This window comes from Amblyraja radiata, chromosome 18, assembly GCF_010909765.2.
Source record: "Amblyraja radiata isolate CabotCenter1 chromosome 18, sAmbRad1.1.pri, whole genome shotgun sequence".
Lineage (NCBI taxonomy): Eukaryota > Metazoa > Chordata > Chondrichthyes > Rajiformes > Rajidae > Amblyraja > Amblyraja radiata.
In genome coordinates, this window is record NC_045973.1 from 1,468,475 (window position 1) to 1,494,552 (window position 26,078).

At 46.2% G+C, this 26,078-nt stretch overlaps 1 protein-coding gene across 1 annotated transcript in view; it reads left to right on the plus strand.

Moving 5' to 3' along the window:
• The window catches only part of cacna2d3 (calcium voltage-gated channel auxiliary subunit alpha2delta 3), a 437,296-nt gene that overhangs the window by 258,651 nt on the left and 152,567 nt on the right, over positions 1-26,078 (plus strand). Inside the window, exons 13-18 of the mRNA XM_033036559.1 lie at positions 3,846-3,924; positions 10,119-10,252; positions 14,208-14,225; positions 18,886-18,957; positions 19,534-19,614; positions 20,313-20,387. Coding sequence (XP_032892450.1) covers positions 3,846-3,924; positions 10,119-10,252; positions 14,208-14,225; positions 18,886-18,957; positions 19,534-19,614; positions 20,313-20,387 — 459 coding nt within the window. The remainder of the gene's footprint in view (positions 1-3,845; positions 3,925-10,118; positions 10,253-14,207; positions 14,226-18,885; positions 18,958-19,533; positions 19,615-20,312; positions 20,388-26,078) is intronic.

A 26,078-nucleotide genomic window follows, 5' to 3' on the forward strand; every position in this document is an offset into this window, starting at 1 on the left:
GATATGGACCAAGCGCAGGCAGGTGGGACTAGTGTAGCTAGGACATGTTGATCAATGCGGGCACGTTGGGCCGAAGGGCCTGTTTCCACACTGTATCACTCTATGACTCTAAATGCTGCTACAGTCCCAGCCTCAACCACTTCCTCTGGCAGCTTGTTCCATACAACCACCACCCTCTGAGTGAAACATTTGCATTGTTTGACAAAGATCAGACTGCAGCCAGCGTGTGTTAAATAACATTTCCTTCTGAAACATGAAGTCGCAACACGGAGTAGGTTCGTATAATGATAGGAGCAGAATTAGGCCATTCGGACCATCAAGTCTACTCTGCCCTTCAATCATGTCTGATCTATCTCTCCGCATTCTCCCCATAACCCCTGACACCTGTACTAATCAAGAATCTATCTATCTCTGCTTTAAAAATATCCATTGACTTGGCCTCCACAGCCTTCTGTGGCAAAGAATTCCACATTCACCACCCTGTGACTAAAGAAATCCCCTTTTATCTCCTTCCTAAAGGAATGTCCTTTAATTCTGAGGCTATGACCTCTAGTCCTAGACTCTCTCACTAGTGGAAACATCCTCTCCACATCCACTCTATCCAAGCCTGTTCGATGGGCCGAATGGCTTAATTCTGCTCCTATGCTGTAGGAGCTAGACCTGAGGGTGTAGGTTGCTGGACTTGGCCTCCTGTAGGATGTGAGAGAAACCAACACTTCCCATATCTACTCCTGGGCCCTGGGTGGAAGTGAGACTGCTTCATTCCATGGTCCATGTCAATGAGATCAATGCCTATCTGATGTCAAAGCAGACTCCCAATGCCTATCTGCCTGCTTACATTCATGTTAGAGGCAGGAGTTGGAGACCTAATGGAAGAGGTCTAAGCTAGATGGTACCAATAGATTTCATCTCGTGAAGCAGACTCACAAAGGTTACCTTATCAACATGTTTCAGAAGCATCAGATCCCTATCTACACATGCATTGCTGGCACAGAGGCTGAAGGTGACTCTCTCACCCAGTGCAGACCTGGCTACAGGTCCTTACCCCAATGTCGCAACCCATAGATTTAGCTCTTAGGGCTAACGGAATCAAGGGATATAGGGAGAAAGCAGGAACGGGGTACTGATTTTGGATGATCAGCCATGATCATATTGAATGGTGGTACTGGCTGGAAGGACCGAACGGCCTAGTGCAACTATTGTCTATGTGTTTCTATGTGTTGGCTCATTGACCCAGCAGTGACTGCGTATGATCAGTTGCCCACACTCTGGGACAGCACCGAGGCAGTGAGTGTTTGCTTCTCCTTGGCAAGGTTAGCCCTCACTATCGTTCCTAATTGAAAGTCCATCTGTTGTCAACCTCAAGCTGGGGGATTGCATGACTAACCATCATCACCATCTTTGCTTCAGCTTCCTTACAGGCCATTTATAAAGCAGACAAGATGCTGGCTGCATCTGCCGAGATGACTAATGGGGTGATAACGCAGCCAAATCTACTCCCACGAGAGGCTGGGAGCACAATGATCACGTCATTGGGACTGGTATTCGCAGGCCTGGCTCATGGGTTTGGAGATGTGGCTTCCAGACCCACCAGAACTCCCGAGGAATTTCAATTTAGTTAATTAAATAAATCTGTGGGTGGTTGTCATGAAGAAACGAGCAAGCTGATGCAAAAAGCCAGACACAAGAGACTGCAGATGCTGGGATCTGGAGCAAAGCACAAAGTGCTGGAGGAACTTACGGTGGCGTAGCGGTAGAGTTGCTTCCTTACAGTGCTTGCAGCGCAGGAGACCCGGGTTCGATCCCGACTATGGCCGCTGTCTGTACAGAGTTTGTACGTTCTCCCCGTGACCTACGTGGGTTTTCTCCGAGATCTTCGGTTTCTTCCCACACTCCAAAGACGTACAGGTTTGTATGTTAATTGGCTTGGTATTAATATAACTTGTCCCTATTGTGTAGTAGGATAGTGTTAATGTGCGGGGATCTCTGGTCAGCATGGACCCAGTGGGCTGAAGGGCCTGTTTCTGTGTGGTATCTCTAAACTCAGTGGGTCAGGCAGCATCTGTGCAGGGAGTGGATGCATGACGTTTTGGGTCAGGGTTTATGGGGAGAAGGCAGGAGAATGGGGTTAGGAGGGAGAGATAGATCAGCCATGATTGAATGGTGGAGTAGACTTGATGGGCCGAATGGCCTTATTCAAGATTCAAGAGAGTTTATTGTCATGTGTCCCTGATAGGACAATGAAATTCTTGCTTTGCTTCAGCACAACAGAACATAGTAGGCATTGACTACAAAACAGATCAGTGTGTCCATATACCATTATATAAATATATACACTCCTATCTGCTCCTATCACTTAAGATCTTATGAAACGTTGCGTGTCCATTCTCTCCACAGATGTACATTTGGTACTTGGTCAAATAATACAACTATTCAGGTCACTGGCACCATGTCCTTGACAGCTCAACTCCATATGGCCCTTTCATTGATGACTATCACTTTGCCTCCACAGATGCTGCTTGACCCACTGAGTTCCTGCAGCCGTTTGTTTTCGTTCCAGATTTCTGCAGTCTCTCTTGTGGTTTTTATTCAGCTGGACTGTCTGGTTTGAGTTGAGTTTATTGTCACGTGTACCGAGGTACAGTGAAAGCTTTTGTTGCGTGCTAACCAGTCGGCGGAATGACAATAAATGATTACAATCGAGCCGTCCACAGTGTACAGATACAGGATATGGGAATAACGTTTAGTGCAAGGTTTCGGCCTTGGTCAGTTCACTGTAAAACTATGAACAGTTCACTTACAGAATTCCAATAAGACGTGACTTTGGAAACAAGGTGTGCATCTGACCACTTACACCGATCGAGATGAGAACTGTCAGAGTTTGCCCACTTTTATATTCCTTCTTCCTGCTTCAGTATGCTCCTGTCAATCCATGCACCCGTCATGAACTCACCTTCTCGTATTCTGTTCAAAAACAGACGTCTAACAAGTGCTAACTTGCCAATTTCTATTTCTTTGTCAAACTCCAAATTCCTGGGACAATCAGCTGACTGAATTTAGGTCAACTCATCTCTAAAATATCTTTTGCTGCATCTTCATAAGGTCATGTGATAGAAACAGAATTAGGTCGTTCGGCCCATTATGTCTACTCTACCATTCTTTCATGACTGATCTAACTCTCCCTCCTATCCCCATTCTCCTGCCTTCTTCCCATAAACCCCTAACACCCATATTGGATTGGAAAGGATGTGAAAGGTTATGGGGAGAAGGCAGGAGTGGGGTTGAGAGGGATAGGTGAGCCAGGATCGATGGGCCGAATGGGCGAGTTCTGCTCCTATGTCTTATGATCTTGTTCTGTTACGGGGAATTATTAATTAATATATGGTCATATCTGCACAGACATTGTAGACCGAAGGGCCCGCTCCTATATTGTACTGGTCTATCTCAAACTTAAGTCTGTGATCAATATTTAAACAAATAAAGTTGAAATTAATCTTCAGGAAATGAATGATAGTAAAAAGAGTTCCATGTCAACAATTATTTACCCTTAGCAATGATTTTGAGATAGAAAATGTCATGACTACATTATGGAAAGGTTGAGAAAAAGTCCATTGAATTTTTACATATCTATTGATATGGCGGAGTAGACTAGGTGGGCCGAATGGCCTAATTCTGCTCCTATCGCATGACCAGTCAACAACCTATCAATATCCAACTTAAAACTGCCCATTGACTTGGCCTCCACTACCATCGATGGCAATGGATTCCACAGATTCACCACCCTCTGGCTAAAGAATCTCCTCCTCCTTCCTAAACGTCTAATCGAGCTTCTCTCTATCTTCTAGGTGCGTATATTTGCTTATTTGATCGGACGGGAAACTGTGTTTTCTGAAAATCTGAAATGGATGGCTTGTGCGAATAAAGGTTTGTACCTGACATTTGCATCAAAATTGTAAATAAATGATCTAACTTTGCTGAAGGCCGGATACGCAGCAGTTGAACGTTTTGTGATGATCCCCCATGTCAGAGCTCTGCATACCAACAAGATTTATTTCCAGGATGAGATAGCGGAGGTCTCTTATTTGAAAGATTAACACACGTTACACATGAAAACATGGACCCATAATTGCCCCCTGGTCACCATCATAATGCTGATATTCTGTGGCATTCAGGACATTGCCTACTATGGTCGTTCAGGTAATCAATATTTGCCCTTGCAGAATTCACAGGTTATCACCCAAAAATGTCAGATACAGAATACATTTTTTTCTCTCATGGAGGTTATGTGAAAAAAGTAAATACAGAAACACAATTTATATTATTTAAACTCAAACGTCACAGAAAATAGTGATAGGTTTTCTAGGAATGCCTTGCACCAGAAATGTGGGCGTCACCCATACAATATTGCCTTTCGTTTCATGAAAATTCAATCCTATATAGTTGTGTTGCTAATTATTTCATAATCAAACTCTTTTCAGAGTTTTGTTGGCTTTATGAGTTTGAAGAGCAGAGAGTTTTGTGAGCAATGTTTGTTGAATCTTCTGAGAGATGGCATGGTTTGGCTAAGCTGCTGAACTAGATACAAGTCACAGAGCCGTTTAGTCATACTCCTAGTCATAGAGTGAGGAAACAGGCCCTTCGGCCCAACTTGCCCATACCGGCCAACATGTCCCATCTACACTAGTCCCACTTGCCTGCAGTTGGCCCACATCCCCCTAAATCTGTCCTATCCATGTACCTGTCTAACTGTTTCTTAAACATTGGGATAGTCCCAGCCTCAACTACCTCCTCTGGCAGCTTGTACCATACACCCACCACCCTTTGTGTGAAAAAGTTACACCTCAGATTCCTATTACATCTTTTCCCCTTCACCTTAAGCCGGCACGGTGGTGCAGCGGTAGAGTTGCTGCCTCACAGCGCTAGAGACCCGGGTTTGATCCTGACTATGGGTGCTGTCTGTACGGAGTTTGTACGTTCTCCCCATGACCGTAAGGGGTTTTCTCTGGGATCTTTGGTTTCCTCTCACGCTCAAGATGTACAGGTTTGTAGGTTAATTGGCTTGGTTAAATGTAAAATTGTCCCCCATATGTGTAGGATAGTGTTAGTGTGCGGGGATCAGGTCGGCGCGGACTCGGTGGGCCGAAGGAACTGTTTCCGCACTGTATCACTAAACTAAACTATGGCCTCTGGATATAACAGGCTGGTCTTCTTTCTTCTGTGCTTTCCTGTACTTCATTTGAACAATAGATTAGTGAATTTTGTAGAACAGAGCAAACACATCATAAGCTAACAAACAGAATGAGTGGGGAGCATATTCATCTTACGGTACGTGTCACATTGAACAAGCCGGCTGTAACATTGAAAACTGCGGAGTCGTTACATTGATGAATGATCCCTCTGCACGGTTTTAATTTACTGTCAGCTAAAGTGTAGAGATAAAACCGCAGAGACCTCCTTCACCCTGAGAATGTGCCATTGCATTCTGCGATAACAAGTCCCATTACACAAGTGTGTAGGAAAGAACTGCAGATGTTGGTTGAAATGGAAGACAGATACAAAATGCTGGAGTAACTCAGTGGGTCAGGACAGGCAGCATCTGTGGAGAGAAGGAGTGGGTGATGTGTCAGGTCAATACCCTTCGGCTGAACGTCACCCATTCCTTCTCTCCAGAGATGCTGCCTGTCCTGTCCCGCTGAGTTACTCCAGCATTTTGTGCCTATCTTCCATTACATAAGCCACTGGCAAACTCAGGTTTGTATTACGGTGAATAATTTGTTGCAGATTCATTCTGTTTCAGCTGAACCGGTTAGTGCCGTGGTGACTCTGTGGAATTCATTGCCACAGAAGGCTGTGGAGAACAAGTCAACGGGTATTGTTAAGGCAGAGGTAGATAGATTCTTGATTAGTGCAGGTGTCAGGGATTACAGGGAAAAGGCATGAGAAAGGGGTTAGGAGGGAGAGATGGATCAGCCATGATTGAATGGCAGAGTAGACATGATGGGCCGAATGGCCTAATTCTTCTCCTATCACTTATGGACTTATTAACGCTAAACCAGTTTGCCTTGCAGACATGAGAGCCGTCACTCGGGGAGGGGGGGGGGAAGTCACCCCAGTACAGTATAACCAGGCAAGTAATGTGACACTGGATGTGTCTAGGGTAACACTCAGTAAAAACCGTCTCCACAGTATCCAATGTATATACAAGGAATTGCAGATGGTGGTTTACAAAAAAAAAGTGCTGGAGTAACTCAGCGGGTCAGGCAGCATCTGTGGAGAACATGGATAGGTGACGTTTCACAGAGTGCTGGAGTAACTCAGCGGGTCAGGCAGCATCTGTGGAGAACATGGATACTGTAGGTGACGTTTCACAGAGTGCTGGAGTAACTCAGCGGGCCAGTTCCTTGTGTTGATATATTGGTCAAGAAAGTTCTTCTAACCTCACTTCTGAAATGCTCAACAATCCGTAAATGATGGGAATGATTGTCCTGAGCACCAAGTGGCAGAATGGCGCAGCAGTAGAGTTCTGGGCACCGTGTTACAGGAAAGATCTTGTCAAGTTGGCGAGGGTACAGAGAAGATTAACGAGGATGTTGCCAGGACTCGAGTGTGTGAGTTATAGGGAGAGGTTGAGTAGGCTGGGACGCTTTTCTCTGGAGCGCAGGAGGATGAGGGGTGATCTTGTAGTGATGTATAAAATCATGAGAGCTATAGATCGGTTAGATGCACAGTCATAAAAACACAAGATGCACAAAACACAAAATACATGAAATTAAAGTGATGAGTGGAAAGGCTTGGGGATGTGCAAAGATTGGGGGGTGGGGAGTCTGTCTCAGTCTAGCCCACGACAGAAGGGGGAGGAGTTGTACAGTTTGATAGCCACAGGGAAGACGGATCTCCTGTGGCGTTCTGTGCTGCATCTAAGCTCGTCCCATTTGTCTACGTTTGGCCCCTTTCCCTCTGCACCTTTTCTATCGATGTACCTGTCCAAATTAAAATCATGAGAGGAATAGATCGGGTAGATGCACAGAGTCTCTTGCCCAGGGTAGGGGAATCGAGGACCAGAGGTTTAAGGTGAAGGGGACAAGATTTAATAGGAATCTGAGGGGTAACTTTTCACACAATGGGTGCTGGGTGTATGGAATAAGCTGCCAGAGGAGGTAGTTGAGGCAGGGACTATCCCAACGTTTAAGAAGCTGTTAGACAGGTACATGGATAGGACAGGTTTGGAGGGATATGGACCAAACGCGGACAGGTGGGGCTAGTGTAGCTGGGACATGTTGGCTGGTGTGGGCAAGTTAGGCCGAAGGGCCTGTTTCCACTCTGCACCACTCTTTGACTTTATTAGTTGCTGCCTCACAGCACCAGAGACTCGGGTTCAATCTTGACTATGGGTGCTGTCTGTATGGAGTTTGTACGTTCTCCCCGTGAACTGTGTGGGTTTTCTCTAGATGCTCCGATTTCCACCCACACTCCAAAGACATACAGGTTTTTAGGTGAATTGGCCCTCTGTCAATTGTAGGATTGAACTAGTGCACTAGTCCTTGGTCGGTGTGGGCCAAAGGGCCTGTCTCCAGGCTGCGTCTCTAAACTAGACTAAGTGGTGATCTCAAACCCTTAGAACAGCGGAGACTTGTTACAAAGGTCCCATTGGTGACGTGCAACGGCAGTGTGGAGGGCCATTCACTGGGGCAGGAGGTCACAGCAATAACCATCCTGATGCATCAACTATTAAGCTAAAGGAATAAGAAATATACGCATCACAACCTAAGAGCCCAAACAGCATTTCCACTGAATATTGAACTGGGGTGCATTAAAATTGCATCTAGCTGTGATGCATCAGACATTGTACATGTTACACTTGACTGAGTCACATATTTAATTGCATCCTGTACCATTTTGCACTCTTTTGCAGGACAAAAGTAAAGTGGTGTAGTGATGTGATTTTACATTTTCAGATGTCATTTTTTATTAGTGCATTCGAGGCTTTGAGTGGATATCATCTTGAGGGCTGGTCAACATGACTATGCTGTACAGACCCTCCCACAACGCTGCTAGAACTGGGCACAGCACTCACCAAACTACAAACTAAATATAGTTTCATATAAAAACATAGAAAATAGGTGCAGGACTAGGCCATTCGGCCCTCCAAACCATTCAATATGATCATGGCCAATCCTAAATCAGTACCCCGTTCCTGTTTTCTCCCCACATCCCTTGATTCAGTTAGCCCTAAGACCTACGTCTAACTCTCTCTTGAATAAGGTGGGACTAGTATAGAAGGGGCATGTTGGTCAGCGTGGACAAGTTGGGCTGAAGGGCCTATTTCTACGCTGTGTGACTGTCACTCTATGGCACTTGGGAGTGCCTGGTGTTCTGACATCACATTAGAATTAGAATTAGAATGTCCTTTATTGTCATTCAGGCCTTACGGTCTGAACGAAATTTCGTGCTTGCAGTCATACATACAATAATACAATAATAAACAACAATAAACACAAATTAACATCCACCACAGTGAGTCCTCCAAGCACCTCCTCACTGTGGTGGAGGCAAAAATCTTAGGGCTGCAGTCTCTTCCCTCCTCTTCTCCCTCTGCACTGAGTCGATACCCCACTGGGCAATGGTACAAACAGTCCCGCGGCTCACCGAACCCCGCAAACGGGCCGGCTCAAACACCGCGGCCCGGGGTGGTCGATGCTGCCGCCCTCCAGTCCAGCGAACGCAGCACATGAAGTTCTTCAGAGTTTGCTGTTTGGATGTAGGAGTGCTGCAATGCCCGGCCCATATCAATTACATCAGTTTATAGATACACCGTAATGTAAACAAAATCAAACAATGTATTCAATTATTAAAACTGATATTTACAATACAATAAAACAAACCAGAACTCGCCACCATAATACAAGACAAACAAATATACTATATGAACTATTATACAACTACGTTACAGTCCTTGTCAAGGATGCATCCAACCCCCCGCGGTCCCGGAAATCCCCCCAGGGTGCCCGTGGACAGCGTGTAGTCCTTCTCCAAAACCACCCGGACGTAACCCAATCCATGTTCTCCTCACGACAGAAGGGGGAGGAGTTGTATAGTTAAGTTAGTTTTTTGTTGTTAATCTTCCTATTTAATCTGTGAATCTGAATCTGTGAGTTTTACACAGAGACAGAAAATGACAAGATAATTGAGTCCATCCCTGCCCCCTGGTCTACATTGGCCAGTATGGCCACCTGCTGGTGATATACTTTGGGCAGCATTGTGTTTCTGCTATTGTAAACCCAGACTATACATCTCCTTCATTATTCCTTAACGTTTGTCATTGATTATTAGTTTAGTTTGGCTTAGTTTAGAGTAAGGGTTCCCAACCTGGGGTACATTTTGCCTTCCCAGGGGGTACATTTTGCCTTCCCAGAGGGTACATTTTGCCTTCCCAGGGGGTAGATTTGTTGATTGTGGATTTGTACATATTGTTTCTCATTGACTGACTGTGTTTGGTTCTGGTATACCGGTATCTGTTCATCATTAGTTGTTCATAAATAAGTGGAATAACATTGTTATGTGCTATTAGAGTTGCCTGGGGTAAACAGGACGACAAAGGTTGGCAGCCCCTAGTTTAAAGCTACAGTGCGGGAACAGGCCCTTCGGCCCACTGAGTCCGCACCGACCAGCACACTAACACTATGCTACGCACTCCATTACAATTTTACATTTATACCAAGCCAATTAACCTACAAACCTGCACTTCTTTGGAGTGCGGGAGAAAACCGGAGCACCCGGAGAAAACCCACGCGGTCACGGGGAGAAGGTACAAACTGCACCTGTAGTCGGGATGGAACACGGGTGTTTGACACTGAGGCAGCAACTCTACCGCTGTGATACCCTGCTGTTCCATTTGATATTTTCCATTTTATCTCCCATGTTTTTTTATTTTACTCTCTTGTTTTAATCATTGGTCGGAGCAACAGCTGTTAAAGCAGAAGGTGCTGGAAAGACGAGCACAGGTTTTCCTGCGTTTATTCCTGCTCTGCAGCATCTGTGGTACAGTGTGTTTGTTGTTGAACAGTACGTTGGGTGACAGTTGAAAGGTTTTCACTCTGTCTGAACTCTGACTGTTTTAGGATATTTCACTCAGATCTCCACGCTGGCCGATGTGCAGGAGAACGTGATGGAATATCTGCACGTTCTCAGCAGACCCAAAGTCATCGACCAGGAGCATGACATTGTCTGGACTGAAGCCTACGTCGACAGCACGGTGAGTTCCCATTACACGTCCACGCATCCACCAACAATCAGGCTGCAGCAACTACAGCCAACAGCCAGTCTCAACCAAGCTGTCTCTTAAACGATGGGATAACTCACCTCGTTCCAGAACTCACATGGAGTAACTCAGCGGGTCAGGCAGCATCTGTGGAGAAACAGAATCAAGAGTGTTTTATTGTCGAGTGTCCCAGATAGAACATTGACATTCTCACTTGCAGCAGCACAACACAATATGTAAACATAGTACACTGTAAACAATATAATAAATGAGAAAAAAAGTTCAGTGTGTGTGTTTACAGATATTTATACAGACACACACGCACACACACGCACACACAGGCACGGACGCGCACACACACACATGCACACATATATATTTATATATTATATATACACACACATGCGCACACACACACACATGCACGCGCACGCACGCACACACACACACATGTGCGCACACACGCACACGCACACATATATATTTATCTATATTACTAAATCTCTGTTCTTGACCGCTTTTGGCCATCTGTGCTGCAATTTCCGAGAGAACGCCGCCACCTACGGCCGTCATTTTTGGCCACCTCGCTCAGAGCCCCCCTCCGCCGCATGTGTGCCGAGGATTATTCCCGTCGATAAAAAATGACAGAGATATTAATGTTTTTACAAAATTCCCCATTCTCTCTGCTGCCCCCGCTGGAGGGAGGGGGAGGGACTATAAAACCAGGAAGTGGTGTGCCTCAATCAGTCTCTGCAAGTGGTGTGCCTCAATCAGTCTCTGCAAGTGGTGTGCCTCAATCAGAGCTCTGAATGACACTGAACAAATGTCTCCACAGCTGTGAGTACCCGTAATGTGGTTTGAAAATGAAAATATGGTTAGTTTGAGGAAAAAAGCACTGCCTGTAAATGGTTGTTTGAAGTAAAAGGCACCCTCTCTCTCTCTCTCTCCCCTCCTCTCTCTCTCCCTCCCTATCCCTCTCTCTTTCTCTCTCTCTCTACCCCCCTCTCCTCTCCCCCCTCCTCTCCCCCCTCCTCTCCCCCCCTCTCCTCTCCCCCCTCTCCTCTCCTCTCCCCCCCTCTCCTCTCCTCCCCCCCCTCTCCTCTCCCCCCCTCTCCTCTCCCCCCCCTCCTCTCCCCCCCTCTCCTCTCCTCTCCCCCCCCTCTCCTCTCCTCTCCCCCCACTCTCCTCTCCTCTCCACCCCCTCTCTCCTCTCCTCCCCCCCTCTCTCCTCTCCCCCTCTCTCTCCTCTCCCCCCCTCTCTCCTCTCCCCCCCCTCCCTCTCCTCTCCCCCCTCTCCTCTCCTCTCCCCCCTCTCCTCTCCTCTCCCCCTCTCCTCTCCTCTCCCCCTCTCCTCTCCTCTCCCCCCTCATCCTCTCCTCCCCTCTCCTCTCCTCTCCCTCTCCTCCTCTCCCTCTCCTCTCCTCTCCCCTCCTCTCCCCCTCTCCTCTCCCTCTCCCTCTCCTCTCCCTCTCCCTCTCCTCTCCCCCCCTCCTCTCCTCCCCCCTCCCTCTCCCCTCCTCTCTCCTCCTCTCCCCCTCTCCTCTCCCCCCCTCCTCTCCTCTCCCCCTCGCCTCTCCCCCCTCTCCTCTCCCCCTCTCCTCTCCCCCCTCTCCTCTCCTCCCCCTCCCCCTCCCTCTCCCCCCTCCTCCCTCCCCCCCCTCCCCCCCCCTCCTCCCCTCCCTCTCCCTCCCCCCCCCCCCCCCCTCCCCCCCCCCCCCCTCCCCTCCCTCCCCCCTCTCTGCTCCCCCTCCCCTCTCTCCCCCCCTCTTCCCCCCCCCCTCCCCCCCCTCTCGAACACCCTCTCTCCCCCCTACCCTTCCCTCCCCCTCCCTCCCCCCCCTCCTCCCCCCCTCCCCCCCCCCCTCCCTCCCTCCCCCTCTCCCCCTCCCCCCCCCCCCCCCCTCTCTCTCCCCTCCTCCCCCCCCACAACCAACGGGTCTGCACTTGGTCTAGTATATTATATATACACACACACATGCACACACACACACACACACACACACACACACACACACACACACACACACATGCACACACGCACACACACACACACATGCACACACACACATATGCGCACACACACGCACACAAACACATATATATTTATATATTATATATACACACACATGCGCACATACATACACATAAAAACAAACAAACAATAATAGTGCAAAAAGACCAAACCAATGTCCCCAAGTCTATGAGGTTCTGAGTTGATTTGAAGATTGTAGTATAGTGTAGTATTTGGAGATTGTAGTCTAGTATTTGGAGTTTGTAGTGTTTAATAGCCTGATGGCTCATAGAGTCATAGAGTGATACAGCGTGGAAACAGGCCCTTCGGCCCATCTTGCCCACACCGACCATCATGTCCTAGCTACACTAGTCCCACCTGCCCGCGCTTGGTCCATATCCCTCCAAACCTGTCCTATCCATGTGCCTGTCTAACTGTTTCTTAAACGTTGGGATAGGAACGAGGAAGAGTCTGAAAGTCTGAAGAAGGGTTCCGACCTGAAACGTCACCCATTCTTTTTCTCCACAGATGCAGCCTGACCCGTTGAGTTACTCCAGCACTGTGTCTATCTTCTCTTTGAGTAAATGGTCCATTTTCTAAACTATGTTCCCATGTCATTGATTTTATCACTGAATTAGTGTTTTTAATGATTCCAGTTTATATATGACAGTTCACTGTATGTGTGGAAAAGTTTGAATAATCGGGCGGATGATTCAAATTAAAGGAAAGAGAGGCATTTTTACTTCACAATGTTGTCAGGATGGCACGTGGCACAGCGAGTAGAGCTGCTGCCTCACAGAGCCAGAGACCCGTTTCGATCCTGACCTCGGGTGCTGTCTGTGTGGAGTTGGTACGTTCTCCCCGTGACCTAGTGGGTTTCTCCTGGATGCACTGATTTCCTCTCTTCAGTGACGTGTGGGTTAGTAGATTAATGGGAAAGTTTAGTGGCAGAGCCTAGAACCAGACGGCACAGCCTCAGAATAAAAGGACGTACCTTTACAAAGGAGATGAGAAGGAATTTGGGTGGTGAATCTGTGGGATTCTTTGCCACAGACAGCTGTGGAGGTCGTCTTTGGGTAGTTGTACGGCAGAGATTCTTGATTAGTGCGGGTGTCAGAGGTTATGGGGAGAAGACAGGAGAATACGGCAGTCACGGTGGCGCAGCGGTAGAGTTGCTGCCTTACAGCGAATGCAGCGCCAGAGACCCGGGTTCCATCCCGAGGACGGGTGCTATCTGTGCGGAGTTTGTACGTCCTCCCCGTGACCTGCGTGGGTTTTCTCCGAGATCTTCACTTTCCTCCCACATTCCAAAGACGTACAGGTTTGTAGGTTAATCGGCTTGGTAAATGTAAAAATTGTCCCTAGTGGGTGTAGGATAATGTTAATGTGCGGGGATTGCTGGTCTGCACGGGCCCAGTGGGCCGAAGGGCCTGTTTCCGTGCTGTATCTCTAGAAAACTAAACTAAACAAACTAAAATGGGGTTGAGAGGGAAAGCTGGATCAACCATGATTGAATGGTAGAGTAGACTTGATGGGTCGAATGACCTAATTCTGCTCCGTCACTTACAAATTCCACACAGCAGCACCCGAGGTCAGGCTGGAACCCGGGTCCCCGCCACTGTGAGGCCGCAACTCCACCAAATGCCCTTATCATTAATTTTTTGGAAGACAACCTTTTAAAGTCTCAACTGGAAGCTGTTTCATTTGCTGCAATGTTTTATAGATTTACTTATTTAAAGTGTAACAGTTGCAGGGAATTTCAAACAGATGTATTGTCCTATCATCAAGACTCTTTATGAGTTCTCAATAAATAAGGAGGCAGTCATTTTCTGTAGCTGCTGTGAAGATCTGCAGGATTAGAAGTCCATTAAAAGATTGTCCAGCTGTTGTGGACCAGACAGTGCCATTAATTGTTGTCTTTTTTTCCCTCTGCATCAGCTTCCTCTGGCTAAACAGGTAACACTTTGATTCAGTTCCACTTAATCTCACCAAAGCCACTGCCAAATCAATACCATTTAATTGTCTCTTGGTAACTAGTTACTTTGTTCAACTCTGTTGTCCAGGCATGGAGTTGTGGCAATAAATCTGAAACATGACATCAATATGGGAAAGTTTGTGTAAACATTTGCTTAAATGTGTAAACATTTGCTTGTGTGAACATGTTCCATAAACAAAGTTCATGGAACATTATCCTGCGCTTAGAATAAGTTGCTTGTAGAATCATCCTCAAAACCTATCAGGATACCCAAGAAGAAAAAGTAAAATGAGTGTCACTTGAGACATAAAAGCATGAGTATGGTGGATCTTGCAGAAGCTTCAGAAGGCTAAAGACAAACTTACTGTTAGCTACCAAGGCATTTTGGATCGGGGTGAAACTGAGTTAATTGGGCGTGTTGTAAATGTGGAAAATATTTATCCTGCCAACACATTGACCCAAACACCTCCAAAGTATCAATGTAGAAACAAGGAACTGCAGGTGCTGGTTTACAAAAAAAGACATAAAATGCTTGAGTAATTCAGCGGGCCAGGCAGCATCAACCAAGTGCTGACTAAAGAAATTCCTCCTCATCTCCTTCTGAAAAGAACATCCTTTAATTCTGAGGTTGTGCCCTCTGGTCCTAGACTCTCCCACATCCTCTCCACATCCACTCTATCCAAGCTTTTCACTATTCTGTATGTTTCAATCTGCTCATCTTGTGGTCAGTGCCCCCTGCAGCCACTGAGAAGAAACACAGTCATGCTGCAGCTGCCATTCATGCATTGTGCAAAGTGTGCTCCAGGTGTGGTGGACTGCTCATCTGTGTACATCTCTACCTGCCCACCATATTATGGTATGGTGTGGTATTTGACACATGTATCACAACTGAATGCAAAAGATAATTTCACTGTACCTCGGTACATGTGTCAAATACCACCGTAACTACCGCTGTGCCACCTGCCAACTCTCCGTTAAATACACCAATTTATTTATCTGAGGTGTCATGTTTTGGGTTAAAAGGCCCCCCTGGATCAGAAATTGAATCTGTCTCAGCCTCTAGATTCCTCAACCTTGTTGGTCCAATTCTGCTCCTAGAACTTATGAAAATATGAATCCTGTTTTGATCTAAAGATGCCCGGGATGGTTGCCCTCCTCATGGGCACACATAAAGGGGACAGCCCAGACCATCACACAAACCAACCTCTCTTCCATTGACTCCATCTACACCTCACGCTACCTCAGCAAGGCCAGCAGCATAATCAAGGAGCAGTCTCACCCCGGTCACTCCCTCTTCTCCCTTCTCCCATCTGGCAAGAGGTACAGAAGTGTGAAAACGCACACCTCCAGATTCAGGGACAGTTTCTTCCCAGCTGTTATCAGGCAACTGAATCATCCTACCACAAGCAGAGAGCAGTCCTGAACTGCTCGTGAACTATCTTTGATCGGACTTTACTGGCTTTACCTTGCGCTAAACATTATTCCCTCATCACGTGTCTGCACACTGAATGGCTCGATTGTAATCATGTATTGAAGGGTTTTGGCCCGAAACGTTGCCTATTTCCTTCGCTGCACCCGCTGAGTTTCTCCAGCTTTTTTGTGTACCTTGTCTTTCTGCTGATTGATTAGCACGCAACAAAAGCTTTTCACTGTACCTCGGTACACGTGACAATAAACTAAACTGAACTGAACTAAAGGACACAACTGGGGAATTCAGAGACATAAACAGATTCAAATTTGTTTGTAGGGGAGCCCTTTGAATCTAAAATATACCACCCCAGATGAATAAATTGCTGTATTTTTAAATAGTCCAATCTTGGAAAAAAGTTAATTTAACATTTTTACAATCCCTTGAAAGCCAAATTCAATTGTTTCAAAAACAGGACGCATAAAATCCACGCTTCGTATGACAACCAATAGTTATTGTATAAACAGGCATCTTCAGTTCCCTCCCATACACATCCCAGGAATGAGTAGATAGACAAAATTGCTGGAGAAACTCAGCGGGTACAGCAGCATCTATGGAGCGAAGGAAATAGGCAAGCCTTTCGGGCCGAAACCCTTCTTTAGACTGCTGAGTAGGTTCACCAATGATCAGCGTTTGTCGGCACTGGGCCTGTGCTCGCTGGAGTTTAGAAGAATGAGGGGGGACCTCACTAAAACTTACAGAATAGTGAAAGGCTTGGATGGAGTGGATGTGGAGAGGATGTTTCCACTCGTGGGAGAATCTAGGACTAGAGGTCACAGCCTCAGAATTAAAGGACGTTCTTTTCAGAAGGAGATGAGGAGGAATTTCTTTATTCAGAGGGTGGTCTTTATTCAGAGGGAGTAACTCAGCGGGTCAGGCAGCATCTCTGGAGAACATGGATAGGTGACGTTTCGGGTCGGGACCCTTCTTCAGACTGCGAGGTATTGTCCCGATCAGAAACATCACCTATCCATGTTCTCTAGAGATGCTGCCTGACCCGCTGAGTTACTCCAGCACTCTGTGTGATTTCATGGGCTTGCTTGAATCTGCCACGTCCATGTCTGTACAGGGGTTTAAAGATGTACGTGCCTTGATTCACTTCCCGCACATTTTATGTTTGCAGCTTGATACTGTTTCTAAAGTGTCAGAGAGTCCAGTTTCCCCGAGGCAACCTCATCCTGTGGTCTGCGCTGTAACATTCACGGGCAATCTTCCCTCGGCATCCATGATGTTGTAAACTTTCAGGAAGATTTCCTACTTGAATTGTAAACGTCTTCCAAAAAGATCACATTGAGGAATTGTCGGCAAAAGGCCAATTAGAGAGCAATTGTGGCGCTAGGATTTCCATGGCCGTCAGAGGATGGTGTGCAGTACACAGGCGTTTGTGTTCAGATGTAATTATGAGCAGCAGGGAGTGTCGTGCTCACAGTCAGTGCTCTCTCACGGGCAACAACTGACCACGGAAGTGGATTTAATGCAAGAGTGCCTTCTTTGTGCAGCATTTGTCACCCTGTGGTGCTGTTGACAAAAGCCCTGCCCCCTGGAGATGGGACAGGCCAGAAGACACTCGCTTTCCTCAGCTACTCCTCCTCCACTGCTGTCTCCGTTCCTGCCGAGTCTCAACTGACTTTATGCCGTTCTGTATTGGAAGAAAGGCGTGTTGGCCTTCATAACATGAGGAGATGAGTATAGGAGGAAAGCGGTCCTTCTGCAGTTGTATAAGGCTCTAGTGAGACCACACCTGGGGTATTGTGTGCAGTTTTGGTCTCCAAACTTGAGGAAGGACATTCTTGCTATTGAGGGAATGCAGCGTAGGTTCACCAGGTTAATTCCCAGGATGGCGGGACTGTCACATGTTGATAAATTGGAGCGGCTGGGCTTGCATACACTGGAATTTAGAAGGATGAGAGGGTATCTTATTGAAACATATGAGATTATTAAGGGTTTGGACACGCCAGAGGCAGGAAACATGTTCCCAATGTTGGGGGAGTCCAGAACCAGGGGCCACAGTTTAAGAATAAGTGGTAGGCCATTTAGAACGGAGATGAGGAAAAACTTTTTCACACAGAGAGTTGTGTGTCTGTGGAATTCTCTGTCTCGGAGAGCGGTGGAGGTCAGTTCTCTGGATGCTTTCAAGAGAGAGCTAGATAGAGCTCTTAGGGATAGTGGAGATAAGGGGTATGGAGATAAGGCAGGAACGGGGTGGATGATCAGCCATGATCACAGTGAATGGCGGTGCAGGCTCGAAGGGCCGAATGGCCTACTCCTGCACCTATTGTCTATTGTCTATTGTTTACTTCAGCTTAGTTTATTGTCACGTGTACCAAAGTGCAGTGAAAAACTTTTTTGTTGCGTGCTATAGAAACATAGACAATAGGAGCAGGGGTAGGCCATTCGGCCCTTCGAGGCAGCACCACCATTCATTATGATCATGGCTGATCATCCCCAATCAATACCCCGTTCCTGCCTTCTCCCTTGATTCCCTCAGCAGCCATCAGTATCCAATCGGCGGAACGACTATACATGTTTACAATCGTGCTGTCCACAGTGTACAGATACAGGAGAAAGGGGGTATTGCTGCAGATGGAGTCGGCATTTAAAAGAGTGGAGAGGCTGTAATGAGTGATTGCAGATCCATGTCTGGGACCAGCACACAGACAGTCGCCTGGCCTGGCGCCATCTTGATAAATCATTAGCGCAAATCCTGAGGATTTCAGTGTCTAAGTGATGATTATCCCTCTTCAGTGGGCAGCTGTCCGTGGCACACCAGGCCTGGAACATCTGGCCCAGTGGAGGTGACCTTCCCCACATCTGGTCCAATGGTGATGGGCTGCTACACATCTGGACCAATGGTGGTGAGGTTCCACACATCTGTTCAGTGGAGATGGGGTTACACACATCAGGCCCAGTGGAGATACGGTTCTTCAGTTTGAGGAAGAGCCCAAATCCAAAACACCATCTTGCCATTTCCCTCCCCAGATGCTGCCTGACCCACTGAGTTCCTCCAGCACTTTGTGTTTTGAACCAGAAACTCAGTTTTACATGGGAATTTTAATGATCTTTCTTCATTGATGATACTGACAGCCTGTACCAAAGTGGCTGGTCTGTTACTGCTCTTTATAATTGTCCAACTGTGACCATTGCTTCTGCTCATTGTTCATTGCATTTCACAGCTGCCCTTTGATTCCCAACGAGTTCTGATGACCACAATCGCGATGCCCGTATTTAGCAAGAAAAACGAGACGGTGAGTATGCTTTGTATTAATTAAATCCGCATATTGACCTAATTTGTAAATGGCAGCAAGTACCCAAATCTTTAAGAACAAAGTTATTTTGTGGGAAAGAAGTTATAGTTTCTAAAATCCGCACAAAAACAGGACATTCTGCCCATCTTATTCTTGCCACTGGAGTCATAGTGTGATACGGCGTGGAAACAGGCCCTTCATCCCAACTTGCCTACACTGCCCAACATTCCCCATCTACACTAGTCACACCTGCCCGCGTTTGCCCCATATCCCTCTGCACCTGTCCTATCCATGTACGTCCAAATGTTACTTAAGCGTTGTGATGGTCCCTGCCTCAACTGCCTCCTCTGGCAGCTCGTTCCACACACCCACCACCCTCTGTATAAAACACTCCCCCTCGTTTTCTTATTAAATCTTCCATCACACCCTCACTTTAAACCTATGACTAGAACATAGGACAGTGCAACTCAGGAACAAGCCCTTTGCATCACAATGTGCCCAGTTATTGGTGATAGTTGGATGGTGGGATTGTATTCTTGGGGACTACTCACGTTGGAGTTTCTGTTGTCCTGACAGCGGACGCAGGGTATTCTGCTGGGTGTGGTGGGCACCGACGTCCCGGTCAAGGAGCTGGTGAAGGTCATTCCAAAGTATAAGGTAAGGAACTGCAAGTGCTGGTTTTAACCCAACATAGGCACAAAATGCTGGAGTAACTCAGCGGGATAGGCAGCATCTCTGGAGAGAAGGAATGGGTGACGTTTCTGGTCGAGTCTGAAGGCCTGTAAGAAGGGTCTTGACCTGAAATGTCACCCATTCCTTCTCTCCAGAGATGCTGCCTGTCCCGCTGAGTTACTCCAGCTTTTTGTGTCTATATTCGACATCCAATGCACGGGTGATAAGCAACGTTGATGGAGACAGAGCTGAAGTGAGGTGTTTCCCAGCTCCAATAGCTCTTCATCTCATTAATGTCAGACCAGTAGTGCTTTGCACAGTCTAGTCATTAACTGCTTTTAATCAATGGAGTTTTTTGTGTAGAAGGCAGTTTTATAAATGTTCTCTTTTAATCATTAAATTAGTCACTACACATGGAAGTACTTATTTTACTTATTTGAGTGTAGTTTAGTTTAGGGATACAGGGTGGACCAGTGATCCCAGCACATTAACACTATCCTACACAAACTAGGGACAATGTTTACATTTACCAAGTAAGTAACTTCTGCAAGAATCTGCTGGTTTTCGTATAAACTGTTCGGGTTTGATGTTAAATGCGACCATTATGTGACTGGGACTGTAACATGAGAATGTTTTTCCCTGTGGTGAGGTCTGATTGCAGCTTGTTGTATGTTTAACGACAGCTAGGCATTCACGGATACGCGTTTGCAATAACAAACAACGGCCTCGTCCTGACGCATCCCGACCTCAGGCCACCGGTAAGTCAACCTCCTGTCCTTACATTTTTAGTTGCTGTTTGTAATGTTCAAGGGCTTGAGCCGTTGTCAGCACTGGGCCTGTACTTGCTGGAGTTTAGAAGAATGAGGGGGGACCTCATTGAAACATACAGAATAATGAAAGGCTTGGATAGAGTGGATGTGGAGAGGATGTTTCCACTAGTGTGGGAGAGTCTAGGACTAGAGGTCACAGCCTCAGAATTAAAGGATGTTCTTTTAGGAAGGAGATGAGGAGGAATTTCTCTAGTCAGAATGTGGTGAATCTGTGGAATTAATTGCCACAGAAGGCTGTGGAGGCCGTCTGGATATTTTTAAGGCAGAAATAGATAGATTCTTGATTAGTACGAGTGTCAGGGTTTTAGTTTTAAGGTGAAAGGGGTAAAGTTTAAAGGAGATGTGCAGAGAACGTTGTTTTGCACAGAAGGTGGTGGGTGCCTGGAACGTGCTGCCAGGAGTGGTGGTGGAGGCAGATGCAATAGTGGCGTTTAAGAGGCTTTTGGATAGGCATGTGGATATGCAGAGAATAGAGGGATTGGATCACGTGCAGGCAGATAAGTCTTTAAGTTGGAGTCATGTCCAGCACAGATGAGCGGCCTGTTCCTGTGTCTTCTATCTATGCTGCATTGATTTAATAGTTTACGACTATTTCTGCAAATGTCTCTGTTAATCAACAATAAGTAGTCTGCAATAATCTACTTCCAACAATTGAAAGACTATCTCCTTACCGTGAGAAGGTTCACCAGTCGTGACACTGGTTTACTTTACAATGCTGTGCCCCCATGTCCAGTGTTTAAATCATGAACGCTGGTGGATGTTGATCTTGTTGTTTCTACCATGTTTCTACTGTGTGCATTAGTGGGAATGAGCAAGTTGGTTCATTATGTGACTTGTTATACAATGATCGCCTCTTAAACGCCGGTGTCACTCAGGGCGGGACATTCACTAAAGGTGACTGAATGCCCATCATCATTGTAGCAGTTTGGGATTTTCCATCTTCCAATCCTCATTCCCCTTGTTGTTTCTTCTCTGTCGGTGACTTTACTGCACAGCTGTGTAAAGTTGTGGGTGTTTTACACACCTGGGCTGAGATTACCAGTAAAAGATTAAGCAATTGCTTAATGGGCAGCACAGTGGCACAGTGGTAGAGTTGCTGCTTTACAGAGCTTGCAGCGCCAGAGACCTGGGTTTGTTCTCGACTACGGGTGCTGTCTGTACAGAGTTTGTACCTTCTCCCCGTGACCTGCGTGATCTTTTCTTTCCACCCACACTCCAAAGACATACAGGTTTGTAGGGTAATTGGCCTGGGTTTGTATACTTGGTATAAGTATAATTTGACACTTGTGTGGGTGTAGGAAAGTGCTAGTGTGCAGGGATCGCTAGTCGGTACAGACTCAGTGGGCCGAAGGGCCTGTTTCCACGCTGTATTTCTAAACTAAACTAAATGAAGACAGCCTTTTCCTGTGTTATACTGTTCTATGTAAATTAACTTTACAGCAAAATCAATTAATGTCTTCTTATTTTTTTTTTTAAGTGGATTTTGATAAAATAACATTTGTAAAGTTAGCAAATCAGCATTTGTAAAGTTAGTTTTGCATATTCATTAAAAAAAAATGGCTTAGCACACTTAACATGTGTAAATGTTAAAAACTCATTTACACATTTAAAAATTCTAACTCTTTGAGGACTTTCTTAATAGTCAGAACAGCTGACAAACACCTCTGTACAGCGACACGGTGGCGCATCGGTACAGCGCCTGAGACCCGGGTTCGATCCTGACTACGGGTGCTGTCTATATGGAGTTTGCCCGTGACCTGGGTGGGTTTTCACCGGGAGCTTCGGTTTCCTCCCACACTCCAAAGACGTACAGGTTTCTAGGCTAATTGGCTTCGGCAAAAAACATTGTAAATTGTCCCTAATGTGTAGGATAGTGCTAGTGGATAGGGATTGGTGGTCGGCATGGACTTGGTGGGCAGAAGGGCCTGTTTCCACGCTGTATCTCTACACTAAACTAAATTAAATTTGACTAAACTAAGTAGAACTCCAAATGCCTATCCATGTTCTCCACAGATGCTGCCTGACCCACTGAGTTACTCCAGCACTCTGTGAAACGTCACCTATCCATGTTCTCCACAGATGCTGCCTGACCCGCTGAGTTACTCCAGCATTTTGTGTCTTGTTCTATATTTATATTCTACTTCGTGTCTTCGTGCCACAAGGAGGAATAAGGATCACATTATTGAACAAAACCCTCAGTACCGTTGTAATTGGGAAGATGTGACCTCATATTTTGCCAAGATTATTTAAGGCACAGCAAGTCTCCACAATGAAGCTGTCATTTAATGATTCACTAGCACTTGTCACATTAAGGGTCTGTCCATGATTGAGTGCTCTGGTTTCAGGGGATCTACCATCTCATTGTCATAAATCTGAAACCATTGCTGATCACGCAGCTTGTTCTGTTGGAAACACACATATGTATGTTTTTATTGATGAAGGTTGGGATTATAAATCAGTTGTGGAAGAAGGTTCAGTTTCACAGTCATGCCCATGGTGCCAGTGATTGAGGGTTGCTGCAATCTACAGTCTATGTACTATACCATGTGTGTTTATGTACTTGCTCTCTACAATGCCTACCTACTTCCTTCCTTCACCTCCTGTGGCCTTAGCTCTTGACATGTCCTCCGGTCACTTTTGTTGAGAGAAACTATAGTCCCCCCATTAAGAACATGAATTTCCATGTGAACTCATCCAGATCCTTACCTGTGGATCTTTGGGGTGGTACGGTGGCGCAGGGGTAGAGTTGCTGCCTCACAGCACCAGAGACCCAGGTTCGATCCTGACTAAGGGTGCTGTCTGTACCTCTGGATACCTCTAGATACAAAATGCTGGAGTAACTCAGCGGGACAGGCAACATCTCTTGAGAGAAGAAATGGGTGATGTTTCGGGTCGAGACCCTTCTTCACTTCAGTCTGAAGAAACATCACCCATTCCTTCTCTCCAGAGATGCTGCCTGTCCCGCTGAGTTACTCCAGCATTTCGTATCTATCTTCGGTGTAAACCAGCATCTGCAGTTCCTACCTGCACAGTGAGTATAATATCCTGGTCTTGCAATAAAATATAAAGATCACTTGTTGAAGGTTGTCACTTTAGTGCAATCTTTATGAACGACCCTGTCCTCATTGTGAGAGTAGATGGGTAAACTTGGTGTTCCAATAACAAGTGATTTATTAGATGTTTAGGGCACTTACCACATTCAATTTTAACCAGAAACGTTGCCTATTCCTTCACTCCATAGATGCTGCCTCACCCGCTGAGTTTCTCCAGCATTTTTGTCTACCTTCAATTTTAGTTTGTTTGACAGGCATCATTGTTCACGTGCTTTGATTTACTCTGCAGGTAAATAATATATTAACCTTGAAACAAAGATCTGATTTTCCCACTACTTATCGTCAATGATCAGTTTCATGTTTAGTGTGAGGAAGCCTTGGCTCTAACGCTTCGATCTAATGCCATTCTCTTTTGTCAGAAGCTGATTCATTTAGCTGTGCTTTCAGCATATCCATCCTTCCCAACAATAAACCTGCATAAGAAAGAACTGCTGGTTTAAATCGAAGGTAGACACAAAATGCTGGAGTAACTCAGCAAATGAGGCAGCATCTCTGGAGAGAGGAATGGGCGACGTTTCGGGTCAAGACCCTTCTTCAGACTTTGCGACGTTTCGGGTCGAGACCCTTGAACTGCAGATTCTGGTTTAAACTAAAGATAGACACAAAGTGCTGGAGTAACTCAGCGGGCCAGGCAGCATCTCTGGAGAGAAGGAGTCGGTGACGTTTCGGGTCGAGACCCTTTTTCAGACTGAAACGAGAGATATAGACGATGATGTAGAGAGATCAATGAATGAAAGACATGCAAAAAAGTAACGATGATAAAGATAGTTTTGGAGTCTGAAGAAGGGTCTCGACCCGAAACGTCACCCATTCCTTCTCTCCAGAGATGCTGCCTGTCTGTCCCGCTGAGTTACTCCAGCATTTTGCGTCTATCTACGATGATAAAGGAAACAGGCAATTGGTAGTTGTTTGTTGGGTGAAAACGAGAAGCTAGTGCGACTTGGGTGGGGGAGGGATAGAGAGAGGGGGAATGCCGGGGCTACCTGAAGTTAAAGAAATCAATATTGATACCACTGGACTGTAAGCTGCCCAAGCAAAATATGAGATGCTGGTTCTCCAAAAAACCTGCCAGCTGACTAACCCCAAAACAAACTTTCCTTGCACAAGTTGAAATCTATGGTTTATAAATCTAGGCATTGAATGCTGGACATGTCACTGGGGAGGTACTGTATCGGAGCAGGCTTTAATCATCCTTTATAGATCGATCGCTGGTGAAGTGGTTGTAAAATATGAGGATTAATGTGACATTATGGGGCGGTTTCGAGTATTATGACTTTGATAAGAACTTTCAAGATCAGTATTTTCTGTGGAAAGTACATCTTCAGGCTGATACCAAAGGGCGGCACGGTGGCGCAGCAGGTAGAGCTGCTGCCATTCAGCGCCAGAGACCTGGGTTCTAACCTGACCTGTATGGAGTTTGTATAAATATTTAGGAAGCCTTTAAAATTAAAATGATTATATACTGTTGAATATTTTTAATTAAAACACAAAGTGCAGTTAGAACTCAGCAGGTCAGGCAGCATCTGAGCAGGGGATGGACAGGTCAGGACCCTTCCTGTCCCAAAACGTCACAACACTGTCCATTCCCTCCACAGATGCTGAAGATAGACAGTCAGAAGTGTTTTATTGTTAGGGTTAAGACGTGGTCATAGAGTCGGAGGGAATAAACATCAGTTTATTTGAAGAAGGGTCCTGATCCAAAATGTCATCCATTCCTTCTCTCCAGAAATGCTGCCTGTCCTGCTGAGTTACTCCAGCATTTTGTGCCTACCTTCGGTTTAAACCAGCAGCTGCAGTTCCTTCCTACATGTGTTTTATTGTCATAAGACATTCTTACTTGCAGCAGCACAACACAATATGTAAACAATATATTAAATGAGAAAGAAATGTTCAGTGTGTAATATACACACACACGCACACGCAAGCACACGCACGCACACACACACACACACGCACACGCACACACACTCACACACACACACACACACACACACACACACACACACACACACACACACACACACACAAAAACAAAAACAAACACTTATGGGCCTGTCCCACTTATGCGACTTTTTAGGCAGCTGCAGGAGACTATGCAGTCGCCACATGTTTGCGGGTGGTTGCCGGGGAGTCGCCTTCATGGTCGTGAGGAGTTCCCGCATTCTGGGAACTAGTCGCAGCCTCACTATGGTCGCCATGAATTTTTCAACATGTTGAAAAATTAGCGGCGACTAGAATGAAGCCGCCATGGAGACTAGCGAGAATTCTCGAGCCGTAGGTGGGTCACCAGTGGGTTGCCAGGAGGTCAAAGGTTCTCGTAGGTTGTAGCCGGTGCTGACCGGTGAATTTCATTGGCTCATTGGGAAGAAAAAAACGTAAGCAGTAGTTTTCAGAACCAAGGATAACCGACCGGTAATGTTAAATGTCCACCGAGCTTCACAGCCGTGTATCTCTGGCTTCTTAAACGTTGTCTCCACTCCTTCTCCCCCCCTTCTTTTAAAGGACT